Raw genomic sequence first — 20067 nt, forward strand, 5'->3', positions numbered from 1 at the left:
GGGGGGGGGGGGGGGGAGGGGTGACAAAAACTGCACTGACTCCTTCAGAGGTTCACTATAGTTTCCACTGATGTGTGGCAGGGAACAGTCAACCATTACCATACAGTGGTTGATATTTGACTCATAACTAACTTTCACTTCAGTCCAACGAATGAGAAACTAACAATCACTAATATCTGGTTTACTTATTCAGTATAAAAGGATACCACTGGTCTAATCTGAGATATTTGTTTGTAATTGTTACCTAATACGGTATAAATAAGGTATAAAAAAAAAACAACAACCCTGTAGCTCAAATTTTGTAATTGTTACCTAATACGGTATAAATAAGGTATAAAAAAAAACAACCCTGTAGCTCAAATCCATAACAGTTTGTTTCAAGATTAGAAACTACATTTCAGGTTAGGGTGAAATAAGGTCATAATCCGGTAGAAAGGTCACGAGTAAGTGGACTGTCTAAAGACTGCATACGTTTGTGTAAAATTATGTCACATAAAACATGACAATTAACTTCCCCTAAAATGATCCAAAATTCTCAAATGATGTTTTCACTTAACAGTCTGTTCAAAGTTACATGAAAATTGAGGAAAACACAATATATTATACTGTAGTATAACAACCATAACACACGTCAGTAAAGTAGAGCACAGTGTTGTATTGTATAGTATACTATAGTAGCTATAAATATAACATGATCCAGCCTTAAAAGAAAAAAAAAAAATCCTGACTCATTTGGTTGTGACCCAAATTCCCGGAGCCTTTCAATCTGATTAGATTAAAATAGTGCAGTGATAGACGCTGCCTTCACTCCAGGGCTGACGGATTTATTCTCTGTTATTCTTACATTTGTAGGCACTTTGGCAGCAATGATTCAGCGTAGTACTGCTACGATGTTGTCCAGTAGCAGCTGAACGTTCATTTTCACAGGAAACTCTGCCAACAGACAGTTGACTAAATAAAACACGAAACGGATTTCATTTAAGGATTAACAACAACAACAACAACAACAACAAGATAAATAAAACAACCCACACACCTGTGTGGTTTAGGCGACTAGTTTTTCTTCTAAACCGGAATCTAGATGGTTTAGTATCGAGCTAATATTTTTAACTTCCAATAAATACTGGTAAAAAGAACAACTGAAGATCTGAAGGACCAGAGCCGTCAATGGTGACGCCCCTTATATTGAATACAGTTTACAATATGAAATATGTGTTTTTGGTTTAATATGGTAAATTTCAGATGTTCATGGATTTATAATAAATTGTCGTGTTTCACTCTGAACAGTGTACGGCAACAGCGGGATCAGTGAACCTCAGAGCTCAGAGACCTCAGAGGTCACACACACACACACACACGTGTAGATATATTTATATATAGAGTAAGTATATACCACATGTCAATCACATCGACCAACACAGACAAAGAAAAAAAAACTTCTTTGCAGCACATTACATTTTCAGTAAGCAGCTGCTCTGAACACAGCTGAGACGCCATCATCGTCAGCTCCGTGGTGGCTGATGGGGGTTTTCACGAGGCTGCTGTGTCCCACAGGTGGAGACCTACTTATCACTGTTCAGTGTATGCGTGTGAGAATCAGAAAAGGAAGAGAGAGCGAGAAGTGGTGGCTGATGGAAGTTTTTTTTTTTGGGGGGGGGAGCGGGGGTGCTCAAACAGCTGAGCTAAACAGATGTAAGCCATGGTTGCTAAGAGGCACGTACACATGTGGGTGGAGATGAAGCAAAGGTCAACGACAGAAAGACCATCAGTCAGACCGCAGGCGATTGAACTGATAATCTTCTCGTTGTAGGCCAGTGGTTCCAACACTTTTTAAATTCAGTACACCCCTGCCCCCCCCCCCCCACCCCTCNNNATTAAACCCTGGGCTGTGAATAATCCTGAATGAGTCTTTTCTATAAGGAAGCGGTTAGCACGCCTGCCTCGGCAGCAGAGCGCAGAGAGTCCTGGGTTCAAATCCCATAACACCCACAGCTTGGTGCCTGCCTGTTATCAGCATATCTGATGTTAACACAAGAATTTCCCAAATATGGGATCAATATAGTTATTATTGATAATAATAATACCTGTAGTGCTTTAACAGTTTGACAAAAACGCAGTTGGCAGATTCAGAGACATGCCAAGTGATCAAGTCAATTTCCCCCGGGAGCAACGGGGGTGAAGAAAAACTCCCTGCTGGTTTTGCTTGATCAATCCACACAATCTTCACGTCTATGGTGTGAGTTTAAAAAAATCTTGATAAAGATGATGAAGCCTGGTTAAAACCAAGCCCAGTTTTAGGTTCTCAGGACTTTTACACCAATGTTCAGTGATCAGTTGAGTCACTGTGGTATTTATGGTGGGTACAGTGACCCACTTGTTCAGTCTGGTGGAAAGCAAACACAGCATTCCACCGTAAGACCACTACATCGGCAGCAGCAGCGTTAGCAGCAGCGTTAGCAGCAGCAGCATCAACTCTTCTGTACTCACCAACAGCAGCTTCATGCATTCAAACAGAGGCTACACAACAGCCAACATTTAAAAACCTCAGCCTTGCACCTTTAACTTTATCTCCAAACTGTTTAACCTTGAACCTCCCCCAAATTTGTTCTTTCCCCAGCGCTGTTCCAAAAATATTTTCAACAACTTCAAATTCTGCTGGACCCCGACTGAGCTTTTTAATGATCCAAATAACTGTTTTGGCGGATGTTTGCACTGGATGTCCTTCATGATGCAACCCTGGTCAGGTATCCAAGCCTGGGAAGAATTTGTGGAGGACACAGTCCACTGCTAGTTGCTGTATTTTTACACAGAGTTATTTGCACGAGTATATTTTTGTCTTTTATGTAGCAAAAATACCTTTAGCATACAGGAAATAAGTGGTAAAAATGGATACAGAAAGTTTGAGAAAGTACATTTGAATTGCCCCAATATAAAAAAAGCGTTGATCTTGAGCTGCCCTTTCTCTGAATCAGAAAGTTATATTTTCAGAGCTGATGACATGAATTACTCCTTTTTCAGGTTAGCAGCCTGCGGTGACTCATATCTGACTTTTTTGTTCCACTGAAATGTCTCAGATCAGAATATTTGTCAGGCCTGCGAGGACAAAGACATCCGATCATTAGCTCTAATTTTTAGACCGGACCACTGTCACTTCAGCACGTATTCTTAGTTTGGATATTGATGCTCCTATTTTTGGTCAGTCCACAGAATACGGTGATACAGTATGAAATCCCATCTCTGACCTGCACTAACAGTTTGGTATCTGGAGTGAATGAACTGCACTTCCCAGAAGAATTAACAGAAAGTTTTGGATTCCTTGCTGACTGTACAGATGACTTAAAACGGCGGCGTCTATGCTGTCGCGGCGCAGCAAAATGATCACATGTTTAAGTCCCAGTGGTAACGTTGCTTGGTCTGAGGTCTGCTAAACAAAGGAGGAAGTGCTGATCTGAAGGTTGAACGCTTTATATGTTGCAGCAATTTAATCTTCTCACTTTTGTTCAGCAGAGGAAGTCGACTGGCGACCTATGGTGGACAGTAGCTTTAATTTTTTTTTACTTTATCTAACAAGGTTGTTGGGCCCAAAGTGGTTCTTGAAAAAACCCAGTTGCAGACAACACATTTTGATAGTAACTGATAGTTTAGAAAAGCCACACACAGGAAAAGTTTCAAGTGCATACGGCTAGTTTTGATTGCGACATTTTTAGTAAGTTCTGCTTCCCAAAGATAACATCAGTTCCACAGCTGCGCCACAAATTATGGAGTAGGAAATGACAGACTTCGGTGATGAACGTGAACCATCACATTTAGTTTTGATGCTCACAGTAAGGACTAAACTCCGACACTATGGATGTGGTGCAACTGCACGGCTGGGACTGCTGTCCAAAAACAGATGTTCTCTATTAAAGTTTTATTCCATTATGACTTATACAACATCACAAGTAGAACTACTAGGTCCCTGCTGCTTGAACTGTTCAGCCAGACTCGAGTGCTGGAGTCCCAGGCAGCTTAATTTGAAATATATTCTATAATTCCTTAATGAAATGAAATAAAATGAATGACGGAAATTGATGGCGGGAAAATGTGTAAAACGGCTGTTGAATTTGAGCCTTTTGTTCTCTTTGATTCAAATACTTGGAACAAGGAAAGTGATGCAACAAATTCACAAAATTGTGAATTAGTGTCTTGAACACCACTCCCCGCGGCCTGATGATCCGACAGAGGCCCAGCTGCTTCACTTCCTGACTGTCTTAAATTTGAAAGAGAAACTCCAGACCTTTTCACCTGTGGGTTTGCAGGGCAGCGTGGGCTGAGAACGAAGGGAATAAAAGACTTTTGTAGAAAGAATGTCCCTTGATGTCGATGTTCTCCATTCATAAGAAAAACCAAACAAACAATGTGGCTAAATACAGGCCTAGAAGGCCACACACTGTGTCGCCCCCTAAAGACGCTCAGTCGAACACCACCGTACACACACATCACAATCGCGCTGTAATCATTCAGCTATAGTTGTTGTTTAGACGGGGACTTCAATGTGAAGAAGTCCTGAGTATTTCTGTGTTCTGAATAACACGTACGGGGTCAATCAAACGTCCTGAAGCTGTTTGCTGTGAGGAAAACCGCTCGCTGGTTATCGCCCACAGAGATGTGAAAGCAACTTTTCCAACCATAGAACGAAATCCTCTGTTAACTTCTCGAGTCACACAGAGACAGGAAGAGAAGCAGACGAGGCAGAGAGCATATCGCCCACACAACACACCACTGTGCAGCCTCACACATCATACAACACGAAAGGCCTCTGTGACATGAAGAGTCCGGACATCACAGCACAGTTCATGTCATGCAGCAGGTTATTATTTTAACTTACTGTTACTGTTGAGCTGTGGACTTCAAAAAGTACGACATATATACTTTTTATAAAGCTGTAAAAATGTAAAATGCGTTCCATCTTCCATCTACATAAATGTTACTCAATATAAACTTATATATTGCTCTCAATATGTGGTGTATTATATATTTTTTAAATAAATTTTTGCTTTTATTTATATATATATATAGATATATACACAAATATTAATATGTGGTGTATTATATATTTTTTAATTAATTTTTGCGTTTTTTTTTTAATATATATATATATCTATACAAATATTTTTCAAGCATTCACTGTCTTTATTAAAAAATAATATTTGTGTTGATCAATTATCAACAAGTTTGTCCTAAAAAATGCTGACTTAAAAAGAGGCCCACCAAATTAAAATTCAGTTCTGTTGTCGTTCTTATTGCACTGTTAGACTGTGTTTCCATTTTTCGGGAAATGACTGTAATTCTCCCACTTACCCAAGTCCAGAAAGAAGGTCAACCATATCAGGTTGCAGTGACAAAGGTCCACTGCGTATCACTGGCTTATTCTTTTGGAAAACTCTGGTTTAGTTTTTCGTTTTTCATACACTGCAGAGAGACGGATTCCCGTAGCTGTGTGAACATTTAAGGGAGGATCTAATAAAACTGTAAATTATTCCAACGACTGCATTTCAAGAATACTGATGTGGTTTAACTCCTTGTACTGTAGTGATACAATTACTATTTCTTTTTTTGTATTTGTAGTACAAAGTTACAACTGGTATAGAATAAAAAATTGTTTATTTATTTCTAATAAATAGTGACCTGTTCTCAGACATCACAGTGAAGGTAGAAAATGAAGTGTTTATTCAGTGTCTCTTCTTCTGACTACATCATCACCGTGCTTCACATTGAAATCAATTCTTCTTGGAGCAGCACAGTAGCTGCAGTTAATGACAGTCGTCTGTGTAGAGCAGGTGTTTACACCTCACATCCACAAGAACCGACGTTTTGTGTTTCTACTCCTTATCAACTGCTCATTAATTAAGCGTGAAAGGACAAAACGTGGGATGATAATGCGCGCTGCCTTTTGGAGAAAAAATAAAAAAAATAATGCATGTCACCGACTGCCACAACAAGATGTCTTGGAGATGATGCTGGTGACTTTGTTTCCAGTCTCTTTTTTTGTATTTGTAGTACAAAGTTCAAATTGGTAAACAATAAAAACATTATTATTTATTTCTAATAAATAGTGACCTGTTCTCAGACATCACAGTGAAGGTAGAAAATGAAGTGTTTATTCAGTGTCTCTTCTTCTGACTACATCATCACCGTGCTTCACATTGAAATCAATTCTTCTTGGAGCAGCACAGTAGCTGCAGTTAATGACAGTCGTCTGTGTAGAGCAGGTGTTTACACCTCACATCCACAAGAACCTACGTTTTGTGTTTTTACTCCTTATCAACTGCTCATTAATTAAGCGTGAAAGGACAAAACGTGGGATGATAATGCGCGCTGCCTTTTGGAGAAAAAATAAAAAAAATAATGCATGTCACCGACTGCCACAACAAGATGTCTTGGAGATGATGCTGGTGACTTTGTTCACTTCCTGTCCATCCCTGCATCGTCTGACAACTGAACGCAGAACGCATGTGTTTTCGCCCGCCCGCTCATATATAAAGGCAACACTTGTGGAAAGCAGGCGCTGGCAGCACCACAGCAACTGCACTGACACCAGCTGACACTCTGGCCTTTCACTGAAGCTGAGAGCCACCCAGTTTGGTCCACTTGTGCCCAGACACCGTGCAGTGTGTCCCACTGAACGTCGTATCTGAAGCCCATCCACATGTATGTGCAGTATGTCAGTGTGTCGACAGAACCCTGCTGATCTTCTGCTGTTTATCAGCTGTACAGAGCCGTCACACACTATAAACTGGCCCACCCATGTTAAAGGAAACACACACACACACACACAAAACCACACACTCACACAACCACACAAACACACTCGCTGACACCACCCACTCCCGGGTAGCCTTGTTCAGCTGAGCAGTTCTGTCACTGTGGGAAATCCCATGGCTCTTTGTCCTCTTACTGCATGCATCCTCACACTTCCTGTTTACAAATCTGAAACACATAGACATACACACAAACACACAAACACACACATTTGACCAGAAACCATTTGACCAGAGTCATGAGGCAGGTCTCAGGCAGTCTTTTAGTTTGGGGCTTTCTTCATGTTTCACTGCTCTGATAACGTGACAAAAAACTGTCAAAATGATATAAGACCGTGGTCTGTTTTAGCATTAGAGTGAATTTGTGTAAATGTTTGTAAGTAGGGCTGTTGCGTGCACATGTTATGTGATGTTATGTAACAGTTATAGTAGTATTAAAAAAAAGGTGAATTTGACCTTTATTAAATATATTATATTGTATTTTATAGTGAAACATTCACAGATCTTATTTCAGAGCTAGATGTCCAATTTGTGTCCCATTTCGGTAAACACTTGGTAATGCGACACAAGGTGCAGTGCCACTGTGTGCCAGTAGGGGCAGACATAAAAAAAAACTCTGGTTCCAAAAGATATCAAATCAAATTTAGAGCAAAACCTAATTGGCCACTGTGTGCCAGTAGGGGCAGACATCAAGAAACTGGCTCCAAAAAATATCAAATCAAATTTACAGCAAAACCTAATTTTGAAGCTAATTAAGAGAATCCATTGGGAGAATCAAACTGAAAATACATTTTAAATTTTACATATTAAAGATATTAGAGTTTACGAAGTAGGGGTGGAGTTAATTAGCAATCAAATTAATGATCGAACAAACAACCCTCTGCAGAATAAACAGGGTGTTGATCCCAAAAAACATGGACCTTATTTGACCAGAAATGAAAAAAAAAAAACCCAGTAGTGTCACAGAGTACCGTAGTGTCATTTCATTGCTGTTTGGTCAGATTTAGTGTAAAAGTCGATGTGAATCAGAAAAGATCTGAAAGCTTTCATTTCTAACGCTGCTTCAGTGAAGACACTCTGACCTTAGACAACCAGACCTAAGAAGAAATCCCCTCAAGACGTCTGTGTCATTATGAAAAATGACTAACGAATGAATGAATGAATGAATGAATGACTGACTGTGTGAAGGAGCAACATTAGAGCACGTACGAGCCCTTACGAGATACGACAGAATTAAAATGAGTTCCGTTCACTTTCTTATTAAATATTAGCGCTCTTGTTGGTGATCATCAAAGCTCAAAGTCAAACTTCAAATCATCGACAGTGGACTAAACTCATCCAAATCAGGCAGGAACATTTTTCACCAAACACATAGACCATATTGGTCCCTAATTTACTTTTCGTGTATTATCTTTTCCATTACGTCCCAGACAATCCACTCATTGATTTGTGTGCTGTTGTTCCTACTGTGAGTCACTGCTGCTGCTGACAGTGACAGCGCCGTATATTAAACAAAAGTTCTCTGTTACTGATGGAGGTCAGTGTGAAGAGATAAAACATTGAAAGTTGAACAACAGACTGATAGCCACTGCAACGATTGCCAAGAAACTCACCACAGGGACAATCACCCACGGCCATTATTATTTTTATCTCCAAGTCAAGGACGAGTAACTTTTATATCCCCGCTACTCGTTTGATAACAACTGTTACTGGCCTTGGTTCTTCAAAATGGTCTTGAAAGCCAATGAATATTTATAACCAGGGACTCCTGTGATAAAGTACATCTATTGATTATGTTTACAAGCCTTAAATGGTCAATTCTGACACACACCACATTAGGGCCTGAGGCTAGACTTCAGACGTGTCTCAGCAATGACGCAGATACATGCTTTCAAAAAGACCATTACGTCTTCGTTCAGTACTGCCGTCTTATCCATCCCTCTGGGACATCGGAAGAAATTTTAATTTATCTGCACAGAGGAAAAAGACTATCCATAGTGGTGACCGCTGGGCTCAGAACAGCCATGAAACATCATCTGTTTACATTCAGTCGCCAACATTCACAATGATCTCTACAATGGTAGAGGTGTGGAGACGGCAAAGGAGGAATGACGTGTTCAACGTTTGATCAGGTGGTGATGGAGTCTATGGTGGCAGTGGTTGAACTGGCACATTCAGGGTCTGCACAGATTCACCATTGTTCTGTGCGCGGACAAGCCTACAAACTTCCGTCTTCACAACAATAGGACTGATAATCTCTTTTCCTGTTTGACTGTACATTGTTCTACAGAGTCTCCAGATGCTAAACAAACAGACACACAGTTTATATATACACCACACGCAGGCTGGAGGAGGAGGAGGAGGAAAATACAGCACAATGGATTCACTTGGCTGTTGATATTGGGTTTCATTAAGTTATTATTTTAAATATGAAACTTTCTAACCCTGAGGGTGTGTTTTTTTTTCTCCATACAAATATTGTTGGTTGTCAGCAGCTATAATGGGTCATGGAAAACTTTCAAATTGTGTTTATTTCACAGTGATCATAAGGGACTTTTTTTTTCTGTTCAAAACGAACACATTTTAAAAGGAGCACAGGATGATGGAAAGGCTATGTTTACGCTTGGTTTACTAGTGCGTTTGGAATAAGCCTGCCGGTAAGAAATATTTATTTTATTGATTAAAAGAACTGCAAAAAAAAAAAAAAAAAAGGAAAAGGAAAACAAACACCTTTCTCCTTTGCTCAGGTTTGTGATTGAACATCATTGATCCTCACAGAAGGATAGCAGCAGTGCAGCCATCCAGAGACTCTGTTCCACAGTTGACAATGCATTCACTCAGAGTCCAACTCCAGCTACACACACACACACACACACACACACACACACACATCCTCTGTTCACGCTCCATGTTCGCCCATTGTTGGGACACAGCGTGTGGCCCTAAATCATAATGTAGAACAAATGTCAGTGAAAGGTCACGTTTTGTATTTTCACTTCATCTTGGATGTCAAAGCTGCGTTCGCTGAAACAATTGCAGGTGGATCAGAATGAATTTAGATTCTTTTCTCAGCGTCTAACCAGCATTTACTCTCCAATTAAAGACCGTCACGGTCAAACAGGTCGGTCGGTAAATGTGTGAGAATAATTATTCTGCTGTTTGAGTCTAGTGATCCATTAGAAGCATTGGAGTGGAGTGGAGGAAGAGGAAGAGGAAGAAGAGAAAACGGAGCAGGAAGCTGGTCCAAGATGGTGGAGCTTCCTGCCTCAGCAAAGTGAAAGCAAAGGCAGACGGCGAGAGATGAAGGAAGCTGGATCTGTTTCAATCAGTTCTATGACAAAGGTGCTCCAGGCACAGATGGCTCTGTCATCAGTGAAACACACACACACACACACACAGAAAAACTGCACAGGACATATATATATATATATATATATATATATGTGTGTATGTATGTATATATCTATATACAATATAGGTTTAAAAGGACATATTTGCTCAATTATTATTATTTTTTACTGATAGAGTAAGTTGCAGCATAGAAGCTTTTTGTTGTTTGTGTTTTCTGCTGCATCATCTTTTTTTTAAAAAAAAAAGAAGAAGAAAAAAACCTTCAGACAGCCTGGAAGAAAATGTTGACGTTGTCTGAACACTCCAGGCGAGGTTTAGCTCTAAACCTCACTTCTATGACACAGCCAGGATTGTCTCAGCAGAATTTGGAGGACTTCCTCTCTCACTGTCTTCATATTGTACGTATATTGTGAAATTGCTGGTACCACGCCAAAGAGGAACATACTGGCGGAAAGACTTCAATTTTGAACAAATGAACCCAGGTGATTGTTGGCAGGCACAAAGGAAATGATGCCACAAGAAGAGCCGTCTTTGTTTTAAACGAGGGCTGGAGATGTCACGTCCTAGAGACCACCAGACTGAAGTGTTATGTTGGTGACGTTAATGCTGCGATGAGTGGACGTTACAAAGGAGGACCGAGAGCAGCTGTCAATCTGAATGGGCAAATAGCCTTCTGTCAAAGCAGCTGAAGTCAGGCTTCAGGACAGCTGCCTGAGGTTAGCACATACACTACGGACAATTATCAGCCATTTAGTGATGATATGACAGCTGTACTGCAGCATCTGTCAGTCACAGCGGGGCACGACAGTGAGTTTTGGATTAGAGCATTATGTGAACTGTTCTGCAACAAATCTGCAGTGAACACCAGGCTTAATTTTAGGCTGGATTATTTTAAGGATTGGTAAAAAGTTTGTAGTATGTAATATTTCCTGGACTGGCGACAGTGCAACCTGAAAACCTTGCACCGTGTGGCTAGGTTTAAGTTTTATAGATTATGGTTTTACAAAATAGGTGGATAACACAACCGTCGTGCACCTGTGACATGCACCCAGTGTGGCCTTGGCATGAGGAAAATGAAGACTGAAGAAAACGTAAAGAGCTGTACAGTAACAAATGCTGTTCTTGACATGGAGGTTTGTCAGCAGGTCATTAAGAAGATCAGTCCGAACACCGCAGTTTGCTGCTGACTTTTGTATCGCCGTAGACAGAAATGTGAGTGGAGACAACGACTCTATAATCTGATCTCACTGTCTGTTTGCCTGCTTCCGGACAGAGCTTCCAGTGATGCATGATATGATCACCACACTGCAGTGGAAGTGCACCAGTGACCAACGGAAGCTATATCCAGACAGTGATGCAGCTCTCCTGTTTCAGGGAGGAGACTAATGACATTTATATGACCTTGTTAGACGCTCTTAACCGAGGAAGATACACAAGGATGACACAACAAATGTAATAAGAGGTGCATTGCTGGGATTCTACAAGCATCTTCAAAGAGTCCCTCAGAACTGGAGGGAGATGGAGTCTTTCAGAACCAGCGCACAATCATCTGCCCCGCAAACATAACTGGGATTTGAAAAGAAAAGGAGTGACTCAATAATTCATGAGATTTACCAACTCCCCTGCACTTTAGTGTTTCCATTTCAAGGATCTTCTATATGCAGCTCTCAGATGTGTCAGGCTTTACTTGTGTGTGTGTGTGTGCGCTCGTGCATGTAGACCTTTTCCTTTCCTCTTTCTGACTAGCAAACATGCAACACTTGGGCTGAGCTACACAAAAACACATTTCCTATGTCGTCAGCTGCTCTAAAACTGTAGAAAATACTTTGAATCAAGCGCAAATATGGCAGCGAAAAGGCAAATAAAAACTGTGTGTGCGTACGTTTCACTGTTTACAGATGCATCTGTGAGTCCACGGATAGAACACGACTTGTGCATTAGATTAGACTTCTTCTCTGAACGTTATGACCAGTATGGCAGAAAAAAAAAATCTGCACAGGAAGTGAGTGGGTGTCCATCTGAAGGAGGTTGAAAATATAAACTATTAAAGGTCTCATGGTATGACCAGTGAGTTTTTCCAATAACGCAGCCTACTCCTTACGCCTTGAAAGAATCAATTCATTTTTAATTTCAACCGATGTGAATTGTCACACATTTGTGTTGATGCATTGTTACATGTCTAGTTATTAATCAAAAGTCTATCTTTGAATTCTACATTTACTATCTTGTGAAAAGAACGAACAGATGTACAACAAAATCTAAAGTCTATCTTTGAATTCTACATCTACTATCTTGTGAAAAGAACGAACAGAGCAAACAAACGACGACAAGTAGTTAGTGAGTCTGCAGGATGACTCGTTTGCAAACAGAGGCGTATACGCTTTTGGAAAATCAGACTTTTACGATTACATTTATGACCCGTACGTTTATATTCAAGGATATCCCACCTTTGATGTGTGAACAGATGTTTACAGTTATTTCCAGACCATCTGGTTTCTGAAGAATTAATACAACGCCTGAAGGAGTAAGTCTGTATTAAACATCCTGATCTAGCCTGCGGGACAAGGGTTTTGTCTGTCGTGTAAGGTTGTGAGGCAATGTGAGACTGTTTGACATCATTTTGTATTACTATCTCTAATTTTAATTTAAACAAAACAAAACAAAAACAATCTTCTGACCCTTGGTTCACCGACCGTACGCTCTCTCTCTCTGACCAGTCGGTGCCAACGTACAGAGATGTTGATCCAGCCTGAAGGCTATTCTCGCAAAAACACAAGCATGACTGTGTTTGTTTCATGTATAATTGATCATTACATTAAGAGTAAGCTGACATGCACAAGACTGTCATTTACCAAGTCAGGCAGAGAGGTGCACCTTGTGACTTGCTGGAAGCCGTCACTCCCCGGGGAGATAAATAATGTGTGCAATCGATTTCGTTTTCAGAGTGATTTAACCTGCAGTCCGGGAACGACAGGTCTAAAATCATTTCCTGGCTCTGACATGATGGAAATGTCAACTGTTTAGAAAAGTTTATCACCATGGTGACATCACACTTTTTTTTGTGAAATTCACACCTACCTAATGGCGTTTGTGGCTAAGAACTCAATGATTTAAATTTATAACTTCTCACAACACAAACAATGTATTGAGGTTTGTTCTACGAATGTGCTGTGAAAAACTTTTTTTTAATGGAATCAAAATATATTTTTGTAGGGTAATAGCTACGACTAGGGCAAAGGTGTGTTTTGTTTTTTTCTGAATCTGTTTGTTCTTCTCAAATGGAAAAATCGCAACCCTTTGTGTGTGACATCTTACATAAATGGAAAAATCGCAACCCTTTGTGTGACATCAAAAATCGCAACCCTTTGTGTGTGACATGTGTGACAAAAAAAAAACAAACAAAAACAACAAGCAGCACCTCGACTGTTTGTTTGTCGTACTTAGAACCACTTTGTGGTGTAGAAATGGTTGAGGACTCTCTGGTGCAGAGTATAAACTAAAGCTACAACACCCCCACTCCCTCTCCCCCCACAGCCTTGAATCAAACACCAAGCATCAGACTCGTCATCTGTCAGGCTTTGAAGCTCCTCATATACAGTACGTTAACGCCTCTCAGTAGCATGTGCAATAAAAAGCCCTGACTTGATCATTTATACAGCAGTGTTTCTAAGGATTTCTCTCAGAATAGTGATCAGACACGATTCTTTGAAGGAAGCTCTCTTTCCTTCCTCATCCTGTCGTCCAAACTCTAACCCGTTTCCCAGTTGGACCCTGTGTAAAAGGAGAACTTTCCTACTGACTCTCTTTTCTCTTTTGTACGGATGTTCTTGCAAAATAATTGGATTTTTTTTATGTAACATCCCAAATATGGAGATGTGCTCCAAATTTCAGCACATCCATTAATTAACAAAAATGTGTCAAAAAAAACCCACTGCATTACAACATAACACATAAAATTGCACCTTTCTTTGTTAAGGTAAATATATCATTTCTGTCACGTTGGTTATGATGCACAGACTCCGGTCCTTTAGATGGCAGTAATGCAACTAATTTTATCTACATGTCTGTCCATTGACTTATTCGTCAATTGAAATTAATTCAAAATGAAAAGGCTTAATGTGTCAAATATTATTTTTTTGTAAGAATGTGATTATTTAAAATTAATATATTTAGATTATATTAGATTATATTCAGTTGGATTAGATTAGACAACATTAAATGACATTAGATTAGATTAGATTGAACTGCAGAATTTGTCATTTAAAAAAAAAGGAAAGGGTTCCTGGTTTCCCCTGTGTACCAGGTTAAATGCCAGACATGAAAACTGGGGGTGAGGGAGGCATGGGTGACTGACAGGCAGAGTGAGAGAAAAATAAGTATCTGTGTGCAGGCCGAGTATTGTTGGGCTGATACGAATGAGGCTGTGGCCTCCCTCGGGGAGTGTGTTGTAGTACAGCAGTTGTCTGCCTCAGGGCCTGTCATCATCTGCTGTGTCCATTCAGCAAACCACTGACACACTTCCTCTTTTACACACACCCACACACCCACACACACTCACTCACTCACTCACTCACACACGTGTGACATCTGTCTGGGTGAAAGGGATGGAAAGGTTTGTGGTGCTGAGTGTGCGAGTTGAAGAAAAAAAGAGAAGTCCTGTCACATTCTACAACCCTAACTTTAAATAAGTTAAAAAGGACAGAAATAGGTTTAGATGTTCCTGCAGATGAATGTGACACAGTGTTCCTCTGTCGCCGACGGAAAAAAAAAGTCTCCTTTATCTGCTATTTGGAAACAATGATAAAGAGGTCTGATTAGGAAAATTCTAAATATAAAACTGACGAACGCAACTTCACACAATGCTGATAAAGTCTCTCAGCTCCGTGCCACTCTCTCCATGTTTCTCAGTGTAGTGTAGAGTCAGACACAGGGTAAAAAAAAGCCTCTGAAATGAGGTAGTTATGTTTATAAAACCCTTAAAGTCTAAAGTATTACCATGCCATTTGTGGCGGGGTGTAAGATTAAGTAAATATACCAAAAGGTTATCAAACATATTTCTCAAACTGAACCAAATATGGTTCAAACTTTCCGCAAATCCAAGAAACATCGAGTTTCTATTTTTCTCTTTTACATGTGTTGAAGGACGGGTTCATCCAACAGATGCCAAACATTTTTAAAAATAAAGACTTCCTGAAATGTTTTCATTTGGTTAACAAAGCACCAAAGTGGATTTTCAATCATAAAAAAACAAATGCTAAGTTAATACAAAGGCTGTGTTGAAGTGTCAGATGGAAGTTTCACTCTTAAATCAACACAAAATGCTTTTGCGTTTTGGTAAAAATATAAAAATTATTGTAAGAGTATAGAGGGACAGGCAAAGATTTGTCGACGGCTGATGAAACACAGATGGCTTCAAAACACAGATGTTCAGCATTTTCTTACCTCCAAACTCCCAACACCCTTTTCGTCCCCTCTGAAGGACTCAGTGTTTCCTAACTGTAACCTTTCTTCTCTGTTTGTTTGACAAATCACATTTATAGACTAAGCAAACTGCACACAGTACAAAACCTCGGGCTTGAATTAATTTTATGAAGATCAAAACTGAGGCTGAACAAAAACATTAACGACATGAATATAGCCTAAAGTTGTAAAACACTTACTACAGGAAATAGTAAATCTGAACGTCTAAATGTAAACTATAAAGCAACATTTGCCTGTTTTCTTCCCCTAACAAGCCGAGAGGAATTGTGCTTAAAAATATTTACAGGTGAAAAACAGGCATGTTAGGTGGCAGTAATGCAACACGTAAGATGCTACATAAACTATGCTATGTGGTACAGCGGAGGGGCCCCCTGCCTGCTATTATAAGGTTCAGGGTTCAATACCACCTAGTCCCACATTCCATCCCAGGTCGGGTTGTGTCAGGAGGGGCGTTGCCGGGGTAACCAGTGGTGAAGTGAAAAGCTGAAAGAGACTCTTCTTCTCCTACTTTGCATGTTTGTCTTTTAAATATTGGAAAACATCAGTAAATCATTTTCCTACCAAACTGCTCTCACTGCTGTTTTGTTTACACAGGTCCTGTGGACATTTCTTCCCTGTCACCATTTGACAGTGGTCTGTTTAGACCAATGGGAGCGCCATGAGTTCACATGCTTGCTCAGGATTACATATTTACCACCTGGTCCAACTCGCTCCGGTATGGACTTACTTGACCTCTGCTTCACTGGTCGCTCTCATCTCCTAGTATCCACTATTGATGGTACAATGGAATGTTTAAACTATTCTCAGTGCTGTTAAGGATTTTTAAAGGAACTTTAAATCGTGTTCTTTAGGTTTAAAAATCCACCTCCGTGAATGAAGAGAGAACAAGAACACCATTATTCACCTTGGATCCCTCGGAGCTGCGAACGTTAATATTAGTGTAGTCAATATTTTAACAACGCAGGTGAAATATTAACTGCTTCCAAATGGTTTATAAGGAGTTTGTGCTTTCTTAATCACCAGGGACAAAAAAGTGTGTATTTTCTTGGAGGACCGAAGGATCAAAACTGCCATCTGAAGAGAATTACTCCGAGCTGCGGTGGTAAATACAACAGCACGTTTCTCTATTTCCTGAATTCTTTGAGGACAACATGTTAAATCAGTGTCATCTGTCATTATTTTTGGCTATGCTGAGCAGCTGTTTGCAACAAAATCCTTGTTCTGCCCTGCATGAAACGGTAGATGAACTTCATGTTTGGCTGGGGAACATAGTGAAACATTTAAGAACTACAGAGCCAGGAAAGAGCCACAGGAAAAAACATTTGCTCACTGCAAACCAGAGTTATTGTTGCCTTGTGTCTGTTGTCTTTGCTTGTTTCCAGAAACATCTGCAATATCAATCCCGTTATTGAAACGCTGTGTCATTATTTATATTTTTGCATTCACTTATTTCAGTTGAAACAACTTCCTCCAGATGCAAGGTCACGTTGGGTATTTGATCCGAAATTTTGTTGGACCTAGTCTTCTGACGCTGATCAGTGGATGGCTGCCAAGGCCTCCAGGTTAGAAGGCTAACAATAAGGTAGAATGATAAATGGTCTGTATCCACCAAAGCACTTTACAATCGAGCAGTACAGGGAGTACCTGGAGCAGGGTAAGGAGAAATACTGCACTCAACACTTACGTCTGAAAGAAAACTGTTCTACCCACTGATCCACAACTAACTGTTCAGTTGACTCTCCTTGCAGAAAAGAAAAAAATGTAAGTTTGCACCTGAAGATCTATTACTAGAATACTACAGTAAATCAACACCAAATACTACATTCTATTCATCTGTACAGGAGAAATTTTACAATAAATCCAGAGAAAGAAAAATTATGTCTGTACAGGAGAAATTTTACAATAAATCAAGAGAAAAAATAAAATGTGAATTATACTAAACACCAGATGTAGACCTCGTTTAAAATACAGCAGTTCCATCATTTTCATAAATTTGAGCACAACATCAACCTTAACATCTGACCCAGAGTCACACTCACTCACTGAAAGCATTTATGACTTTAAACAGAAAACTGACAACTGGATGTTTCCACACAACCCTTTAAGAAGATGTGAATCACATAAGTGGAAAAACTGAACACCAGTCCTTCCAGACACACGACGTCAACAACACCTGAGTTCCTGAGTCGATACAGAGCCACTGTTGTGACAATACCTCTATTATTTGCTCTTCAGGATAAATGCCAGCAAACTATCTCTGCACATAACCATAAAATAAGTTTACACCTTTAGTATCTCCTTATTCTTACGGCTAATGATGGGCAGCAGTTTGCTGCATTCATGAACACGTCAACAAAAACTGATGGTATAGCGAATGAAGAAAATCTGAGTGTGATCTGCTGCTGCTGCTGCTCTTGTACAGTGGACTGCAGTCTAGTGTTTACAGTTGACAGGACAGAGATGAACTGACAGATCTGGCCAAGTCCAAAAACAGTCCCTCCATTCAGCAGCAGCAGCAGCAGCAGAGGACAGTGGATGATTCCTCCACCAGGCTCCATTCAGCACACACTCACACACACACACGTGCACACACACGTAGTTCGACATATGTCAATTCTAGTGATACTATAAATGCTTGAATTACATTGTTCTACAAGATGAATATTGTGTCTGATTGGACAAAAGCAACAGTGGACGCCAAGCTAACAGTGGAGTCCAAAGCTAAGGTTTACATTGATGAATACATTAGATGTGGTACATGCTCTGTAACAACTGTAACAGATACATACAGTCATCACTCATGTCACATGACTATGGTATATAATGGGGTATTGAGGATTATGGAATGTATCACATTTTACTTTAATCTTATAGATTAACCCTTTGCACCAATTGATGATTGATGAATCCACAGAAAATGAGTATGGCTCACCCAGTATACAACGTCATGTTCCTGACATTTCTATGGACATAATCTTATTAAATTCTTCTTCTACAGAAACGAATGAGGTTTTGTAATTTTGGACAACATTAAGAGAAGAATAGACTAGATATGTAAGTGGGATACCACATGTGACTGACGGCTACACCGTCCAACAAAACATCACAATATCGAGACGTTTCAGGAAGGAATGTTAACGTCTCCTATTTGAGTTCTTCTGTGACCAGCAGAACTGAGCTAAGCTACGTCTTTCAATTTCGTATATACAGCCAAAGGTTAGGACCTGAATCATAACAAGCAAAAACGCCAAGAAATGACATCTTTATCCTGATATAAACCTGAGCCACTGAAATGGGGTTCTGCTTAGAACATGAGCCACGAAAAGCCCAGTGTCCAAACCCAAACATCGACTCGCACGCGCGTACACATGCACATACAAATCCATGACTCATGGCGGTACCCTTCTTGACAGTGTGTGATTGACAGCTCCTCTTGTGTTGAGTTAGGAAAATATTTTAACGATTTACGCGTCTATTAAAAGGACCATACGTTTATATGTTGATATATATGTAGGGGAAGTCAAAATGTTGAAGTAATGTCGATGCACTTCCTCTAAGACAAGTCGCAATTCTCTGCATTAAATAACTTTTTATATTTTTCCATGCGGCATGTATTCTTCCTTTTTAGTTACACTGGACTTTGTAATGATGTTTTCGTGGCTCTCTGGATGTTTATACTACACTTTACGGTAACCGCAGCTAGCTGCCCTCATTACAAACCGGGAAACGACACTGTAGTGTTGTTAGTGATGCTACGTTTGACCCGTCCGCTAACGTAACTCCCAACACTACAACACTGTTATTCTGCCCTCCAGGCTCCGGTCACGTCTTCGTCACGTCCCCGTGGAAATCTCCCGACCAACACACCCATACGTACACACAGAAACACAGAGGCTACTCACGCCCTGGGTCTGGGGAAGCCCATGGACAACAGCACATCAAGGTTGGAGCCACATTTGACGGAACCCGATCGGTTCTGCCTGATCCTGCGCGGCAGAATTTTACTGTAGACGTCCTCTTTGGCAGCCATGGTCCAGCGGCTCACCAGCTCCTGTCTGAGCGAACGCAGTCCGGCAGCACCACCTCCGGTTAGTCCATCAGCTCCAGCCGCGGCCGCATGAGTGTGAGTGTGAGGAGGAGCAGCGGCGGAGGAGAGAGCCGAGAGCTGATGTGTGCCGCCAACAGACACAGACCCACAACTCAGATAATGCGCCCTCTGTAGGTCACGTACAGCACAACACTCAACGAATGTGCACTCAACGAGAGCAGCCGTTAGAAATCCAAACTAGCTGGAAAAAAACTATTTACATAATATTAACAAAGAAGTGAATGAGTGAAATGTCAAATACCTATATTTAACAGTATAGAATACAATAAAAGACCATTTGACAAGATCATGGGGTGTTATATTTACTTTAATTTTGTTTTTACAAAT

General features: G+C 40.3%; 1 protein-coding gene and 1 long non-coding RNA gene across 3 annotated transcripts in view; one reads left to right on the plus strand and one right to left on the minus strand.

The window, feature by feature from the left end:
• The window catches only part of LOC103377794 (ubiquitin-associated and SH3 domain-containing protein B), a 31116-nt gene extending 11223 nt beyond the window's left edge, over positions 1-19893 (minus strand). For both annotated transcript variants that reach the window (XM_008308751.3, XM_008308749.3), the window contains exon 1: positions 19535-19893. In XM_008308751.3, the coding sequence (XP_008306973.1) occupies positions 19535-19662 (128 nt within the window). In that variant the 5' untranslated portion in view covers positions 19663-19893. The remainder of the gene's footprint in view (positions 1-19534) is intronic.
• On the plus strand, positions 14399-19576 carry LOC112486976 (uncharacterized). Its single transcript, XR_003049616.1, has 3 exons — positions 14399-16734; positions 17088-17393; positions 19448-19576. It is a non-coding gene; the product is annotated as an uncharacterized LOC112486976 (long non-coding RNA).
• Positions 19894-20067: the final 174 nt, after the last annotated feature.

The sequence above is a fragment of the Cynoglossus semilaevis genome, chromosome 4, assembly GCF_000523025.1.
Source record: "Cynoglossus semilaevis isolate Cse_v1.0 chromosome 4, Cse_v1.0, whole genome shotgun sequence".
In the NCBI taxonomy this organism is placed as follows: domain Eukaryota; kingdom Metazoa; phylum Chordata; class Actinopteri; order Pleuronectiformes; family Cynoglossidae; genus Cynoglossus; species Cynoglossus semilaevis.